Source organism: Amblyomma mixtum, chromosome 3 (assembly GCF_055824585.1).
Source record: "Amblyomma mixtum isolate Tamu chromosome 3, ASM5582458v1, whole genome shotgun sequence".
NCBI lineage: Eukaryota > Metazoa > Arthropoda > Arachnida > Ixodida > Ixodidae > Amblyomma > Amblyomma mixtum.
In genome coordinates this window covers 398481589-398499758 of record NC_143014.1, presented here as the reverse complement: position 1 = coordinate 398499758, position 18170 = coordinate 398481589, and the positions used below count along the sequence as shown (strand labels likewise).

At 46.8% G+C, this 18170-nt stretch overlaps 1 protein-coding gene across 2 annotated transcripts; it reads right to left on the bottom strand.

Annotated features, from left to right (window-relative positions):
* Positions 1 to 9995: 9995 nt before the first annotated feature.
* Positions 9996 to 17329, bottom strand: LOC149357309 (uncharacterized). Of its 2 annotated transcripts, XM_089584526.1 has the most exons (10): positions 17212 to 17329; positions 14170 to 14366; positions 13449 to 13625; positions 13232 to 13315; positions 12955 to 13083; positions 12686 to 12688; positions 11795 to 11851; positions 11336 to 11532; positions 11100 to 11265; positions 9996 to 10252 (listed from the first exon to the last, which is right to left on the bottom strand). In XM_089584526.1, the coding sequence occupies exons 1-10, from the start codon at positions 17241 to 17243 to the stop codon at positions 10098 to 10100; spliced, it is 1197 nt and encodes a 398-aa protein (XP_089440652.1). In that variant the 5' UTR covers positions 17244 to 17329; the 3' UTR covers positions 9996 to 10097. The 2 variants fall into 2 exon arrangements, 1 of the variants encoding a protein (XP_089440652.1); XR_016291804.1 differs by lacking the exons at positions 9996 to 10252; positions 11100 to 11265; positions 11336 to 11532; ... (3 more) ...; positions 13232 to 13315; positions 13449 to 13625 and having other exon boundaries at positions 14229 to 14366; positions 14759 to 17255.
* Between the last annotated feature and the right edge of the window lie 841 nt (positions 17330 to 18170).

Genomic DNA, 18170 nt, shown 5'->3' with positions numbered 1-18170 from the left:
TTTTGGAGAGAGATGCCAGTAAATTTCGTCCATTGTCCACTTTATGCGTACTCCCCTCACACCCAGCTTCGCGGGGCCCGGCTGAGATTCTCATTCTTTTGTCACCCAGCGTGTTCAAGGCGCGCTGATTGTGAGGCTCCCCTACTCGCTCCCTTCTTTGCTGGGGCGAAAGAAAAGAAGCCGGCCCGAGGCTAGTGCGGTGTACGCACGCCATCTTCGTCGAAAATATTCGTGGCGGTTTAGCATTGCTAACCACGAAATATTGTGAGAGAGCAGGTTTTTGCAGGTGGACACCAACACCGCGTACCTGCAGCCTTGGCAAAAGGCCACGGATTCAACACCACGTCAAAGAGGCCACCCCCTGCACAACTAGTGGCAGCTGTGGAGGACGGCATCAGGCACGTTGAATCTTCCGCCCGCGAAGAGGTTCGGCTAAAAGCTATCGGGGTTCTGTCCAAAATTCCCAGCCGCCAGCCACAGAACCTCTTGCAGGGAGAAATGTCAGCTCTCCGAGACCTTCGACGCGACCAAAACATCGTCATCCTCCCAGCAGACAAAGGGAGCGCAACGGTGTTCTCGACCGACCGGATTACGAGGAAAAGGTCAAAACGCTCCTCGACGGCGCCGCTTACGAAAAATTAAGAAGGGATCCAACTTCGCAACTTCAGACCGGAATGAACAAACTTCTAGCATCCATCTTCAAGCACCACCATCTGCTGGAACGGCTCAGCACCGGCCTTTTACGGCCTGCCAAAAATCCATAAACCTGGCGTTCCGCTGCGCCCCATCGTCGACTTCACCACCTCACCGCTTAAGGCACTCTCAGCCTACCTCCACCGAGTCCTATCGCCCCTAACAGGCAAAATATCAACGCACGTTCGAAACTCCAGCCACTTCGCCGAACGCCTTTCCCAAGTTCAACTGGAAGCGGACGAGTGCAAGGTTTCGTTCGACGTGGTCTCGCTCTTTACCAGCGTTCCTGTGACCTTTGCCGTTTCCGCAGCGAAGCAAGCCCTCGAAGCGGACGCTGGCCTAGCCACAATGACGAGCCTGAGCCCAGAGGAACTTTGCCAGCTTTTGGAGTTTTGCCTAAGCAGCACAGCTTTTTTTTACAAAGGAGAATTTTACAAGCAGACCAGCGGCACTGCAATGGGCGCTGCGATCTCGGTGACTGCTGCCAACCTGACGATGGAGGCTGTCGAAGAGGAGGCACTCAAGACTTTTCAAGAAAAACCAAAAGTTTTCATCCGTTACATTGACGACTGCTTCTGCATTCTGAAGACATCGCAGGTCGAAAATTTCCTGGCACACCTCAACTCAGACAAACCTTCAGTTCAGTTTACAATGGAACGAGAAGTAAACAACACATTGCCATTCCTGGACGTCTTCATAAGAAGAGAAGGGGCAGATCCAAAGTTCAGTGTCTATAGGAAGCCAACCCACACCGGCCGCTACCTAAATTTTAATTCCAACCACCCTACTAGCCACAAGGAATCCGTCGTCTCCTCTCTTCTGAGAAGATCAAATCTGCTCCTCGGAAGCAGAGAAAAGAGCAGAAGAGGCCAACGTTCTCGCCGACCTACAGAAGAATGGCTACACACGTGGCTTCATTCAACCTGTTGGTCGCCGTCAGACTACCGGGGGAACAACAGCCAACAATGAAACAACGAAACGCGCGCTCGTGGTGCTTCCATACGTGAGGGGAACCAGCGAGGCACTTGCACGCATTCTGGGAAAATATGGAATCTACGGTGCTCACAAACCTGTTTCGACAATAAGCCGCTTCTTACCACGATCGAAAGACCGCGTCCCCAGAGAAAAACAACCTGGTGTCATTTACAAAATCCCGTGCTCCAAGTGCCCGGCTTCATACGTCGGCGAAACAAAAAACCTACCCCAAAGAATAAGGCGACACAAGAGTGACGTCCGGCTAATGAATTCGGAAGCCAACCCCCTCGCTGAACACTGCGAGCGCGCCGACCACCCAATAGCCTTCGAGGAGGTGAGCGTCTTGGCCGTGGAGCCAAACCTGTTCAAGAGGCGACATGTGGAGTCATGGCACATCCGGCTCACAAAGGCGGCGATGAATAGAAATTCAAGCAAGTTTAGGTTAAAAGCGGTTCCCGGTTCTTGTTTATTTATATTAAAATCAGCGACAGCAGCGCTTTGCGCATGCGGTTCGCGGGCGGTTCGGGGTTCGATCCCCAGTGTCACACGGTACGTGCCTGGTGCTCGGTTTCTATGAGGTGAAGTGCTTCGAAAAAGTCTCACCTAACTTTGTGTAGAAGAAAATACTGTTCCACGACGCTCTTTGGTACAAGGCTGCCCTTGCACCATTAAAACTCATCAACAAAAGAAAACATCCTTAAATCGAGAAAAACGCAACGAAAACAATTCTAGGCGTAGGCTAAGCACAAACCAGGAGCAAAAACGCGTATGCTACCCGTACGTAAAAGCCTGCGAACGAATTCTAACCGTACGGAACTCGATCGCAAGCGGTCTGCGACTAGACCGACGGCCCTCCCCTGTCGCAGACCGACAGAATTCGCAGTGTCGCAGGAGAAAATTGCATGCACGTGAAACGGCCGAAAGGCGTCAGCGAAACCTTGGCCAGCATTCTCGGAAAGGAAGCGGTGGAAACTGGGTACCAGCCGGACACCATTATTAGGCGCCTCCCTCACCGTCCCAAAGACCCGTTGTCTTACAGAAAAGATGCGAGTTGAGGAGTTGGGTTGAAAACCGGTCATGTAAACACCGCAGTGTCAGTTCCGGGAGTCGACGGATCGAGTCCAGTCAACCTCTTTTTCGCTTGCGCCGTCGCTCCTGCGAGACAGCGGTGCCGTGCCGCAATCTTGGAGGCTGCCACTGCCCTCACCCGCTGCGCTGTCGCTGCAGTTGAACCGTTGTCGACACGCTAAAATCGAGTTCTTGTAAACGCGCAGTCGTCGCGCTGGGCTGACCTTACATAACTCGACCCCCGACTCGATCCACCGCACTCGGGTTCATGTAAACGTGGCTTATACCCGTGCCACACGGACAGATTTAATGCCATTAAGTGCTTACTGCCTTAAGTTTTAATGGCATTAGCCTTACTGCTATTCGCGACCTACTGAGTTCACCACAACCCATTCGCCCGTGCAATGTATACTCTCGTTCCCATTCCACACGCAGAAAAGCATGCAGCTTTGTGAGTAACAACTTCCGCACCAGTAGGAAATGGTTAATTCTTAAATTTCAGTTAGATGAGGCCTCTATACCGCATTTTCGATGCGAAGAGCGCCATTTAACCAGCCTTATTGACAGGTACTCTCGACTTATGTGCTGACATGCCAGTTTATGGCTACTTTTTCGACTCGTAAAGCAGGAACAGCCGTATTTTCTGGAAAATCGTTTTTACACTACATTTGATTAACATTCCCGATATATTTTGCTTATTAGGATTGTTTATATTCAGATGAAACTTTTGACTACCTTGCAAGTGTTATCGTCATCGTCACTTTCGATAATGGCATTAAATGTGGACGCGTAGCACCAACTCCGAAAATAATGGCATTAACAATCTTAAGGCCTTAAGCATTTACTGCCATTTCTTGTGTAGGCTGGGGACACCAACAATATGACGGAAAGGGTGAAGCAGCACAAAGCTTATGTCAAGCAAATGAACATAAGTGCAGTGGCCGTACTTCCCAGGCATGTCATCACAGAGGGGACTTCGACGGAACCACTGTGCTGGAAACAGAACCAAACTGCGCAGAAGTCTTCTACTTGAGTCATGACGGAGGAAAATGTTAATTGTTCTCTTACAACCACTCTCTTTTTTACATCCACGGTTTAAGCTCCGTGACCCTGCGCTCTACCTTATGTGGGCTTAAAAAAAGCCTCTGCAATGCGCCCGCAGTCGCGCCTTGAAAAACTAGAAGTAATGGTTTAGTGACAAAGAATACAAAAAGGAAGCACGAGAGCTGCAGCCGGCGGAATTAAAGTCACAGGGAGAGGATAGCGAGGAAACGTACGGAGGAAAGCGACCGACAGAAAAGACAGGGAAGCTTTGTACAGAATTTACAAAATACAAAAAGTAACAAGTTCGCGCCTCTCGCGAGCTAGTGACTATGCATTGTTGTACACATTTACAGCACGTGTAAATTCATTTCATATTCAAGGCCGCGTGCACGTAGCGTCCTATCGCTAATGGACAGCGCGAGCAGCGCATTGCGCAAGTGAAAACAGAGCCAGTTTTGAAACGTCGTGTTATGCAACAGGAACTTATTTGGTTGGCATTTACTTCTCACTTAAATGGCAGTCATAATCAATAACATTTAACTAGGATTTGCCTCTGGGTTGCTGCTTTGGGAAAAGGCCTAGCTTCCTGTAGATCAGATGGAAATTTGTCAGAATAGTTCACAACATGCCATTCTATGAACTCTTTTTATCGCTTCATATTTTACACACACTTTTGACATGAATGCGGAAATTAGCAGCGATTGCGGCAAAGGCAAAGGCCTTAGCGACGGCGAACGATCGAATAATTGGAGGCATGCACTTTAACAACCTAGAAGAAACGCTGAGAATTACCACACTACGAATTGTTACGCTGGACAAATTGCCCAATGCACACAATGAGTTAGTGAAACAAACACGAAACGGAGCACCAGGTTCGCCGCATAGAATCCTGCAGTACTTGCAGCATTCAACTCAAGTTTATTTGGATCTATATGTGTACAGATGACAGCAGTACAGCAAGAAGCCCAACGAATTCGGCTTGATTCGGCTTACCCTGCAGAAGTAGCATTATATTCATTAAAGAGACTACAGAGGTACACTCACTTCAACGCATCCATGCTGCATTTTGACCACATCGCCGAAACCTTCAAAGAGCTGACTGCTACTGAGCGTTAAAATGTAGCGATTAATGCGCGATTTTAATATCTGCTATGCACGGCGTAAATAACAAAAAGTAGCAAGTATATACAACTATTACAAGTATCTTCGAGTGAGCTCTAAGTATGAGCGTCCTCGAATTACGCGTTGCCCTACTTGAACAGAAATACCTAAGTTTCATTGTTTTGTATTGTTAATGCGCACGCAATTCCACTATAACTCATCCTCAAGTAGCCACTGTATGCGCTTGCAATAATAAATGTACCTGTCAAGCCCCAGAGTTTCCTTATAATCCTCTCTAATACCCATCATGGCGAGTGCTTTCTTGTAGCGGCCCATGTTTGTGTGCCTACTTCCGATGGGGGCACTTTTGATAAAAGCGCGCATTCATACAGCATGACTCAACCTCCCTAAATCAACCAACCAAAGCGTAGATATAGTGCCTAGCGTAGACGTGCGCCTAGCCAAACACACCGGGAGAGGGCGCCACGCGTTTCTTGCCGATGCTGAGGATGCATGATGAATAGAGAAATAGACAGGGAAAAATTTGCCTCTTTCAAATGTAAAATACTTTATATCTATTATAAAATGGGACATTTCGCTACCTAAAGCTCCGAGACTAGCCGATATATTGTAAATTAGGGCAGGGGTGAGGGATGAAGTGAGGGCACTGTGGGGTTTTTTCGCGACCTAGCCTTCGTGCGACCATATCTCATCGCGGAGGGTAAACGCAATATTTAAGCCACACTGATGAAACTTTATTAAAAGAAACTTTAAGAGGTACTTAGCACCTCAGCATGAAAGCTCGCTTGTAACAGTTATGCGTGACGAGATATTGATTTTTATTTTTCATTCCCATTCAGTTACGCTTACAGGGGTGGAAGCAGGCTCAAGCACTTTGGAGCAGCTCAGGGAGCAGTAATAATGCCATTCTGGAGCAGCTTTGGAGCACAAAAATTATGTTTTGGAGCACCGAAATTATGTCTTGGAGCATGTTTGTAGAGTAAAAGACCTGTAATAATTGCAATTTCACACTGACATACAAAATGAACGCAAAGAAAATAATTTTATCCAACATTCAATTTGCTTGTTAGAATTACTTGTTAGATTCCAGCGTGGAATCTATCATTCTAATGCGCTCAAGCACCGCCGGCAATTTGGAGTTCACGACAACGAGCAGAACGTTTCCACTTTCCACGTTGTCCATGTCCTTCGATTTTACTCTTGTGCTGATGAGTTCCTCGGCACTGGTAAGTAATGCCTTCAGGGAGGATAGACGGCACTGCAGGGTGGCCTTTTCCTCTTTCAGCCTTTTTTCTTGACTGCTTTCTGTCTTTTGTTTGCGTGATTTTGATTCTTCTTCCAACACGTTTGCGATAACCACTGTATGACTTTCCATCACACTTCCTCTCTCGCACTCTGCGACGAAAGAACAGCCTTTGCGAGCCTTTCCTAGTCTTGGCTATTTGGGTTCGCCAGTGGGCATTTTTAGTGCAAACACATTCACCCAGTGTTCAACAACATTTGTTGAAATATCCCAACCAGAAATTTCACAGGAAAGGCGCAACCACTCATCAGTTAGGGACAATACTTTGCTGGGAGGTACGATTTGTGGTAAGGCATTCGCAATGTAGCGCAGTGACGTTGTGTAGTGGTCTCCTACTACACCAGGCTTCAAAAATCTAATGTGGAATAGCACTTTGTTGTACAAAGGTAACCTTGAGACGAGGTACCTTGTGCAGGATATATAAGAAGCTCTGGCCTTGACATAGAAAGCCTTTTTTCTGAGTTGGTGTCCAAAGCTCCATTTCATTCTCAGTATCTAAGCCAAGCTCAGGTTTCCCTTTCCAGTTAGCTTGCGATTCAACTTGGACATTTTTCAACTGGAAACCAGTTACATCTACAAACGACTCCTGCCGCAAAAATCTCTAAGTGGCCGGTGCGGCGCAGTTATGGCGCAATATTGTGTTTTAGAGCAGGATGGCGCAGGGAAAGCAGTTTGGAGCAGGGTGGCGCAAATGGCGCACCCCTTCCACCCCTGCGCTTAGCCGCGCCGCCGGCTGTCGCGAGATGGCGCGACCGGTTTTCCGAGGTGCATGGGCCGGAATCCTGGGGATCGGAGATTGAGCTCTTCGCAGAGATAATCCGCGGTAAAGCCGGCGAGGTCCTCCGGTGCAGCTTCGCTCCAGTTTACGAGAAGCATGTTGGTCGACGGGATAGCGCACGCGGAGAAACGGATCGAACAGGTTAGCGCAGCAACGCAAGGCGAGTAGGGCGCAGTTCAGGCTGAGTGGGCGAGGTGCTCCACCGAGCATGAAGCCATCCCACAAGTCGGTTAGCAACGCGAACAAGGCGAGCTGATTTAAGGGAAGCGAGCGAAAAGCTTCATGGGGCGGGAATTCAGCGGGAGCATGATGGAAGTACGGCGCACTCAGAGAAGAGAGCTGGGCAAACAGTTCGGCGGATTACTTCAACAGGCGGGCAGCTGTCTATGTTCCCAGCATGGCCCAAGAACGACTATCGACTGCGCCAAATGAGGTGTACAGTTCATGAGGCGTACTGGCGGGGGTGCGGTAAAAGTATCTTTTAATTAGGCATCGTACATTTGCCCGCTGGGCCGAGAACCCACATGAAAAGACTCTCTAAATCAAAGGACACCTTGGCTTCGAGGCTTGCACGCGCGAGCCATCTACTAATGAAATGCGCTACTATGGTACTAGATGGTTGCCGATAAGATAGAAGGCGTGACTGATTGGCGCGGGTCAAGGTGTGCATTCCTCACACTCTAAGGTCACAACTGACTATCAGACAGAAATGGCGACGGCGTGGCTGTCGGTCCTTGCAAAATCGAGCAACAGACGAACGTTTTTACGGAATCTATCGCAGAGAAGGCGAAGCGTTGCTGTGTCACCGACAAACGGAAACGTGTTGGCACCGTGCTTATCCATTCCTACAGGTTAGGACCATGGCGACTTTACCATTATTTAGCGGTAAAGCAGCGCCGCGCTCGCTGGAGGTGAGATCCTGTCGTCGCGCTTTTTATGTGTCGCGTTTGTTGCAGCTAACTTCTTGGTAGCAATCATCAGTGAGCACGTCTAGTCGACGGAATGTTGTTTTCTCAGTTGAAAATATGAGCTATCTGTAGAAAAAAAATTCGCAGTGGCTTAGCTCTGGTTAAGCCTGGATATACAAGCGAAAAGCTGCATTTATGCTTTGTTTGACGTCATGGCTGTCGCAGTTCGTGCACAAGGCACTGGGAGCACCACGATAGCGGTGTAGATTTTGGGCCAACTCCCTCGCTATCACTTCTGGGTCTTCTTTTCTTCCTTCCATGGCCGCCGCCGCCGCTCACGCGTTATCACAGCGCCTTGCGAAAGAACCTTCTCTTCTTGGGACTGCGGCGGAGACCGCGCGGCAGCGGCGAAGGGTAAACCGGTGGCGAGGAGGGAAAGGGCGCGCCACGGCGGCGCCCAGGGGTGGCCCACGCGAAGCGCGGTGTTGACGAGCCTAGTGAAGCTTTTCGCTTCAAAACAGCGCAGGAACAGGGACACAAGAACAGAAGACGACAGGACAGGCGTCTTCTTTTCTTGTGTCCCTGTTCCTGCGCTGCTTTTTTCTCAAGATGTACCAACTCGATCAACTCGCCGTTTTACTGCAGCTATCTGTGGCGAGAAAGGGCAGCAAAATAAGTCGTATGTGAATGTGTTCAACGCGATTACACAAAGATAAATATACTTTCAAAGAGATTCGGCCTTATACGTCGTTCACAGTGCATTTTCGCCGAAGCAGTCCGACAAAATGTTTGCGTGATCAGTCGTGTCGGTTGCCTCTCTCAGTGTCGTGCGTTTTCCTGTGCTAACGCTATAAAGCCGGAATGGCAGCCCTTCAGAGAAAGTTGAGAAAGCGTAGGTGGCGGAGGCCAGTATATACCCAACTGAAAAAATGACCTCGGCCCTATGTTGGGCCAAAGTCGACTGCCGGCCTGGCCGACCTTGGCCCTAGCTTGGCAAACTAGGTTGGGCCAAGGTCGGGATTGGTGATTGGCCTCGCACCGGCCGACCTTTGGCTGCCAACATAGGGCCGAGGCCGTATGCGACCTTGCAGTCGCCAGCCAGTGCCCCGCTAGATTGTGAATCAATGACAAATCATGATGAAATAACAGCGTGTTTTCGTCCCGTTCCTTGCGCTGTTATTTCATCATGGATTACCAACTAGCCCGGCATCTTGCACTTCTGACAAATCATGGTTACCTTATCTATATATGACGTTTGAAAACTAAATTTTGGCCATGAGGAATCTGACCTGTATGCACAGGCATCTTGAGGAGACACAAACAATGAAGACGAACTTGCAGCAATTATTAATGGGTTCCTTTATGCAGACATCAGTATACAAGCAGTTCCACTTGCTGTAAACGCATGCGTACGGTGAAATCTTACAAAATACTGAAAAGCATCAAACTCATTTCAGCCATATATATCTTTTATTATTGTATTCAGAATAACTTTCACCAGGAATGCTACCGGGTGACTGGAAGGATGACTAGATTCTAACAACTTTCTTCATCCGGCTCAGCACGGGTTTCGTAGGGGACTTTCCTGCGAGACCCAATTGGCAATCTTCACTTTCGACCTGCATGCCAACCTCGACCGTAACATACAGACCGATTAATTATTTCTAGATTTCGCGAAGGATTTGACAAGGTACCACACCAATGCCTATCACTGAAACTAGCCTTTTATAAATTTGCACCCTAATATTCTAGACTGAATTAAAGAATTCCTAGCTAACTGTTCTCAGTTTGTTTCGATCTATTAACAATCACAACTCAGGCACTCTCCCCATAACATCGAGTGTTCCACAGGGATCTGTGCTCGGTCCGCTTTTATTCCTAATATATATAACGATCTGGCGCCACAAGTATTGTGTAACACCCATTTCAGATCGCCCGGCCTCTATCGCGTACTGCAACTTTTTCGGGTTCTTTTTTTTCCCGCACCATTGTTGACTAGAATGCCCTCCCTGCCGATGTTGCCGCCATCACTTGCCCACCTTCAATCTTATCCACTGTAACCATTTGTATCATACTGCAATGATTGTTCAATATGATTGTTTATGATTGCCGCACATTTATGATTGTTGAATATATTAACCAACCCCTTATGTAATACTCCCTGAAGGGGGTCTTTAAAGTGAAGAAAGAGAAGTGAAGTGAAGTCTTATTCTTCTGTGCCCACTGCCTCCCTTGCACGAGTCGGCTGGCGCCTCTGGCTGCGGCCACCCTCCCGATCCTGCGCGCCAATCAGCCAGCGCTTTATAACAGCGCTGCTTTTCTGCAGGTTTGCTTCTTCTGGGTAGTGTGCTGTCAGGCAGGCTACGATAAAAGAAGAGAGCAAAAACAAATGCCACCACTTCAAAAAGGCTCAAACCAGCTCAGCAGTGATATTCCAACCAAATAATCCAGTGCTTTGTAGTCCAGACTAGGATATAACAGTAGTCAGCACTATATTCTATAATCATTGCAATATTCACTTTAAACCCAAAATAACATGCAGCAATGAGGGTAAAATGCAATAACCTAGAATAGCTGTCCTTTGTACATATCATCCATTATGATATATTTGTGGGCAGTATTCAATGTCTTCACAACAGTATTATAAATGTTTTAGCTAAAATCAGGGCCTTATATACTGAAAAATTAGGCATTGTGTGTACCATTGTAAATAGCACTAAACAATTGCAAGCAGCATTATAAATTCAATATTTTTACAATTGCATGAAACCTGATGCAGTATACAGTAGCAATTGTTTTAACAAGTTGCTTTAATGAGGCAATCTAAGCCAACAATAAAACAGCTACACTGCCGCCAACATGCATATTTACCCTTAAATACAGGCAAATCATTTACAACCTGCATTTCATTACGTCCACGTCACTGCAGTGCCAAAATTAAGAATGTACACTAAATTTTTTCATGACAAAGTAGATTAAATAGAATAGAATCTCGAAGCACTTAAAATTATTTTTTTCCTGGGAAAACATTGCGGGATTTAATGTCCCAGAAGCAACACATGGACTATGAGGGACACCTTAGTGGAGGGCTCCAGGAATTTCCACCACATGGGACAAATGTATTGTACTGAAGAATATATGGCTGGTAAAATGACCAGCATGTTTAGCACAGCATGACAATTCTTCACCAGTGTAAACAATCACTTACCCAGGATCATGTTATTGATGTTCTTCATCTCAGCAAACGCGTGCTTGCAGCCGTGAGACCCTTTCCAGCTGAATCGCAGTGATGCTGCTTTGCTCATCAAGTTTCGCATCAAAATTCGCACTGTGTCTTGAAAATCCGTGCCGCCAAACCTTGAGCAGTAGTTTGTCTGCAGATACATCATACCAAACATTAAAGAAAAGCCGAGGAAAAGTTTAAAGAGCAAAAATTAGACTTACAAGTACTTCCATGTTTCCTTCCGAGGAAAGATACTCTTCAATTGCTTGGACATCTTCCACTGTTGATGCAGGTAGCTTTGGGCAATCTTGGGGCAAAACTAAAGCTCTTGTTGCTTTGCTTGCAGTTAGCAGTGATCTCAAACTCTTCAGCTCGATGATTATTTTCATCTGGTTGTCAAAAACTTTCTTTTCGAAGGCTACAAGCAAAATAAGAACAACTTTGAAGCAAAATCCAGAAAAAGGGAATTTGACTTCTGCTAAGTACTAAGCAGAGCATCAGCCATCTATGCACTACAGTCGAGTATTTAGAACTTCAAACTTATATACTGTTCCTCTTTACAGGCCCGAATAACTGGTACACCAACATCTAAAGTATTGTCAAAGGCACAGTGCATCATATATTGTTTGGATAGCAAATAAACTGGTACTAAAGAAAAAAAGCTGTAGGTGCACTCATACCTGTGAACCATGCAGGCAGGCTACCGGCCTCTTTCGGGACACTTGTGTTTGCAGGAGCTGTAAGAAACAAAAAATATGGTACCTATTTTTATACACATTTCCCATAAGGAGCATCTCATACCCGTGCTGTAAGCATTAACAGCTGTGCTGTTACAGAGCATTAAGTTGAAATGCCATTACAGTCGAAAGAGCACCACAGAAACATTCGACAGTTTCAAATGCCTTCGAAATGCAAGTTTGTGTACCCCTGTGCACGATGTATTCAAGCTATAATTTGTAAAATGAAAATTTACAAGTGAACACCTGCTTCTAAGTGAATAAATGTGAGCTGACCCCACATGAAATGCCTTTTTATTTACTGTAAGGAATGCGCTACTCAATGTGGTGACTTGGAGGTGTGGTTTGGCCTTTACCAGCTTAGTTTTGAAGTCCATGTTCATCGGAAGCGCAACACATAAAGGGAGTGAAATGACACCAAGCAAACATACACAACACAAAAAATGTCACACAATAAAAGTAAAGCACTCAGCCCACAGCAAGGCTTTTATATACACGTTGCACCCAGTAAACAAAAGCCCCCAATTCTATACAGCACATTTTATTACTGATAACTATGTATCCTCAGAGTTCAGCCTCATAAGCTTCAAACATTGAACTAAGGTTATCAAAACTAAACTAGGCAGCAGCAGCGTCACTGTAGTATGCCAGATGTTGAACCTTTCAACTGCCTTTGGAAACCATCATGGAGCAATGTACAGTTTACACAAGTCAATGGTATTTGGAATTTTTAATCTTATTCGACTCATTTCAGTATGTGTGCAGCATAAGATCACACAATAAATAATAAAAATCGAAAGATAAGGTTGTTAAAAAACGCAGCCGATATCACACCTGCTTCAGTCAGTGCTGCTGTCGTGACCCCATGAGGGTGTGGTGGCTTTGTCCTGAAGACCTGCAATTTCATTGCAGAAGCATATAATTTTTAGATGCAAATGTTTCAGTCGTAAGCACAATACATTGCTGAATCTAAGACCCTCGAAAGCAAGAGAAATTAGTTGGTTACTGACAGTAATTAAAATCACTACTAAATGACGTACAGCCAGCTTGAAATGAACTACAGACAAAATGAAACAGTAAAATATATAGAAATAACTCCATACCACCATGTCTGGCAAATCTCTCTGCTAGGCGAGACATTCCTGGAAGCTCTTTCATGTGCCTGTTTTTTGTCATAGGTGACTTAGAATACACCCTCTGAACAGGTCTTTCCCTTGAAGCCACGAAGCCATCTATAAAGTTTTCAGAGACATACTTTGTTGCAATATGCTCTTCAATGTTTGATTCAATGAAGCAGTTTAAGGTCAATATAGACTAAACAATATGATTATGCCTAATTACTTTCACATAAAAATATGGCAGCACACAGCAGTGTTATACCTCGAATGTGGACTTGTTGTGAAGAGTTGCCTCTGATGGGGGTATGTTCTTGGACATCCTGGCTCATGCCAGATACTTTCCTTCCTACATGAAAGAAATATAACAACAAAGGAAAATAACTGCCCCACAGAAGAAAAATCATGTATTCAGCAATAGTGCAATTCAGAAAATTAACAAACAAGTCACAAGAAATGAGCGAAATGCAACAAGCACTAACTTTTCATCCTAGTGCTTGGTGACCGAACCACGAGAATGTCGTCACCACTTTCGCTGTCCGAAAGAAGCACTGCCTTTCGCTTTCTCCGGCGCTTCTTTTCAGAAACTGAGCCTTCCGAGTCCAGATGTGAAGTTATAAGCGCATGTGGAAGACACTCTTTGGCGCGCTCATATGTGCCTGGGTCAAGAAACAGTTTTAGAGCACCCGTGAGAAAGTTTTCAAATTTTAATAACTGCATATAAACAATATTTCAGAAGCATTTTTGTGCAGTAGGTGGCAACTTCATACAAAGAGTACTGTTATGTTGCATCATCTTTAAAAGATGGTTGGTTGGTTTATGGGGTTTAACGTCCCAAAGCGACTAAGGCTATGAGAGACGCCGTAGTGAAGGGCTCCGGAAATGTCGACCACCTGGGGTTCTTTAACGTGCACTGACATCGCACAGTACACGGGCCTCTAGAATTTCTCCTCCAAAGAAATTCCAGCCGCCGCGGCCGGGATCGAACCCGCGTCTTTCGGGTCAGCAGCCGAGCACCATAACCGCTGAGCCACCGCGGCGGCCATCTTTAAAAGAGAATTGTTGCTAAACACATTCTTCCTAACCTTACACCAAATAATAAAAGTTCCAGTACTAAAGCGATGCATGTCCATTACAAAAGACCAGACATAGACAGCCTTGTGCTATATTATCACTATAAAAATGAAACAAAATGGTGCTCACTTTTAGTTGCAAGAATTCTTGCCTTGTAGCCTTGCCAGTTGTCCTCTACAGGTACTTCTAATGAAATCATGCGGTCAACTTCCTTTTTTGCTGTCGTTGGTGGCCAATAGCAAGTTGCACTACCACCTTCCCTTCTCACCCAGCTTTCGGGCACCACATACGTGCTACCTTCGTCAGTAAATTCCACAATGTGAAACCTGCAGGGAGAAGTATTACAATATGTGTGAACAAGACATGGCACATAAAACAAAAACCAAATGAGAGATGGACAGTATAGTGTGGCACAGGAGCCAAATGCGCTTCTAAGAGCTACAGAGCTACTTCACAATTAACCTGATCCTGGGGTTTTCAGAAATCAGCATCAAATGCAAGCAAGACTATATGTACTCGCATGCTTCATTCACCCAAGGGCAGTGTAGTGCCTGTCACTGTAGCTTAGAAAGTGGAACTCCCTTGGCTCTAGTTCAGCAGTTAGAAGAAAATCAAGAGCTTCATCTGGCTGCTAAGAACAGCTTCTGTGTGCATGCATCAACACAGCATGCATATAAAACACTGCAACATGCTGGCATCAAATGATTGTTGTGCTTACGTTCTAGAAAAATGAGCCGGTGTTTCGTAGGCAAGAAGAAACACACGGAGCTGAATCTTGACAACTCCAGATGTCACAGCCGCAAACACTTCAATTAGCAGTTTTGCATTGTCACGTCCCAACTTCACAATCACTAGCACTTCACATCAACAGCTTTGGGTTCGCAGCCACATACACAGTGCACTGACATGATCTTCATGATGCATTAGTAAAAGCACGGGGGTTTTCAAAAGCCACAAAAGCACCTACAACTGGAGTATGCAAAAATTCAGAAGATGTAAAACAGAGAAAAATACTTTTAAAGGCAAAAGCTGTCTTTTGCAGATGATCTCAAACAACAAAGATATTTGAAATGCCTGGGCAACATGAAAAGAAGTCAGAAGAGGTGAAACAGTGGAAAAAAAACATCCTTTCCCTTGAAGGGCAAAAGCAGGCCTTTGCAGACAACGTCAGAAAATAAAAATACTTCAAGATTGCTGCCACGAGAAGAAACTTTAAAGACTGACAGTAGCGATGACCTACAGGGTCGTGTGTAGAAGTCGCCTTCGTTCTTGCACAGTTTACCAACAATGAGAATTTCGGACCCAGACAAAAGAAAATTGCTGACAAGAACAATCCTGTTTCTACTAAGTAAGAGGCAATTGTCTGGCTGTTTTGTTCTTATAACGCTCCCCCTCCACACCACTTTACGGTACTGCTTCAGGGTAGGGTACGACAAAGCAGGACCACTGCAATGACAAGAAGAGGGAAGGACTCCACATGCAGAAAATTCAGCACTGGATCCACTTCCAACAACTGAACAGGCTTGTTCTTCCATGATTCTGCTGTAAAGCTGTTCCAAAGGCTTCTTTCCACACCTCACATGAGCCTTGAGATCTTTCAAGTAGTTCTCAAAAGCGAAACAACTAAAGTTATCCAGGCAGCCAAGCTGCCAGCAGTCATTGGCCAAGTGAATGAGACCATGTACATTGTAAATTAGGGACTCTTTCCCATAAATTGACTTGCACTTGCTTACAAAACTGCGCAGCAACTGATCAGCATAGTCTATGAAACAGTCCATTGATGAACAAGAAAGAATTGCAATGCCAACATGTAACTGTAGAAAATGCTCGTACATAGCCCTCGGCAAAATTTTCTTCAAAACAACAGGACCTGAATACAACAAGAACTGTCTGAACTCTGTAGCCTTCCATCGCTCAAACATGTCGACTGCTCGGGGTTTTCGTGCAAAATCACTAGTTATGTGTTGTCGCATTGTAGCCAGATGCCCCGATATTTGCATAACTGAGAAGTGTGCCAGCCGCACTTTTAATGGACCTCGCAACCAGTAACCAATAAGCTTTCGCACAACACCGAGGCACACCAAATGCATGTAGTCTAATGGAAAGCTTGTTACCATCGGGATACCAATTGATGTCAATGGGGAAATGCCTTTGTGATGCTCCGTCTGAGTTTGATCAGCAAATGACTGATCGGTGCGCAGTGGGCTGTCCATGTTTTGGTAAGTAATGCGCCCAAGATAGACGCCCTTGGTGCAGCACTTGTCACATCCATAGTAGCCAGAAAATAATTTTGTGGCTTTCACAAAGGCCTTCGCTGGTGCATCACAAAGAATGGCTCTTAGTACCACCTTATAAGCAGTGGATTTGTGTAGAATACCATTTGACAGCAGAGGGCCCATTTCTTCAATGAACGCTTTGAGGTACTCATCCAGACAAGCCAGTTTCGATGTGCCGCAAAAGATCCCCACAGGAAAAATAATATCAGATTGTTTGCTGTGAGGGTGGTGAACCTGTACAAGTATGGGCCATACTTGTGTGCAACTGCTCTTAAACAGAGGCAGGCCATCGATGTTGACTGATATTGAGAGAACATTACTTGGAACCGAATGCCACATGTCCAATGCACGCAATAAGCCTCTCTGAAGGCCAAAATGAACGTACTCACCATTGCCGAGCTTTTCAAGCGGCACGCTTTGTCGCGTGGACACTAGAGCAGACTGTGTCTTAGGAAGATCAGTGAAGTGCGGCCTAAGAATGTCAAGCAGTGAATTAACTGCCGCTCTCCTGATATGATGCTTCACAGCCCAAGCCCTCAACTGGCTCCTTATCCCCTCTGGACACTCGGCATTATCGGGAACATCAATCAAGTCATGTTCATCAGGCTCCACAGGACCAGCGTTTTGGCCGCGCAAGTCACTTACAGAGGATTCAAAAGTATTCACTGCTGCATATGCTTGCCCTAAGCTGTCCCCGAGCGGTGCAAATCTATCGTTTCCAACACTTGCTAAACGTGATGGATTGTCGGATTGCAAATGGGGGAATGTCTCAGAGCAAGCTGCCGCCTCTGCGTCTTCTGTGACTTGCTGCAAACACCGCACGCTGCCCGCCTTCGCCAGATAAAGCTCTCGGCGACGTTTCGCCCTCAAGAACCGCTCCATGATGAGGTCTTACCTTCCGACGTTTAGATCAGGTGGTGTTGTCATGGCAAAAGGCCAAGACACGGCACTGCAGGAACAACCAATGCTTCAAATCCAAAGCACTCTGCCAGCTACGCCGCTTTAGACGCGACGCGACGAAAGAGTGATGATGATGATGATGATGATGATTGCTTTGGGGTATTCTTGGGAGGGGATACTGGTCCCGACGTATGTTGGCCAGTTGGTGGCATCACTCTTGGGGACCAGGGGAAGGGGTAGGGGGATGTAGGGAGGGGAGAGGGGAGGGGGTATGGTCGTCGCCTCGACGGGAGCGGTCCGTGTCCTTGCAGGGGGAAGGGTCTTGGAGCAGCGCCGCCGCCGCAACAACAGCGCCGGGGGAAGCCTCGGTGCACTAGGATAGAGTGCAAGCACCGGGCTGGGGGAGGCAGATTCCTAGACCTTCATGTGGCTGGGAGGAGCCGAAGGTCTAGAAGAGTCCAGGTCCAAGGCTGCAGGTCCAGGAGGCCGCAGGCCTTGGGCTGCAGGTCCAGGTTCCTCGGGCTACAGAAGGATGTCCAGGCCGGTCTCCTTGAGGTAGGCCAGCAGGAGCCGGCAGGCGGGCAGAGGGTTCCGGGCCGGGAACAGCAGCTGGTCCTCCGTGTCTGCTGGCAGGCCGAGGGCACGGTAGCCTGCAAAGAGACGGCTACGAGGCAGGGCAAAAGTAGGGCATGCACCCAACAGGTGACCCAGGGTGCCTGTATCCCCGCACGATGGACAGGCAGGGGAGGAGGCCATACCAACGACGAACTTGCGTGTCGGCGTCCATGAGCATCCGATGCGGAGTCGGAGCAGGAGAGCACGTTCTCTGCGCGGGATCTTGTCTGGGAGCCGGTGGAAGGGCCTGCACGCAGAGATACGCCTGTCAGGGTGCTTTGCCCTTACCGCTCGCCTGAGTAGTTGCCGGGCAAAATCATGCGGGGCCACTTTGGTGGT

Excerpts from the sequence above, each read along its gene's own strand:
- LOC149357309 (XM_089584526.1), bottom strand. The coding sequence starts at position 17,243 with ATGACAACACCACCTGATCTAAACGTCGGAAG. Across the intron at positions 14,367-17,211 it reads CCTGATCTAAACGTCGGAAG|GTTTCACATTGTGGAATTTA; the intron begins GTAAGACCTCAT and ends TTCTCCCTGCAG. Across the intron at positions 13,084-13,231 it reads ACAACAAGTCCACATTCGAG|ATGGCTTCGTGGCTTCAAGG; the intron begins GTATAACACTGC and ends AAAACTTTATAG.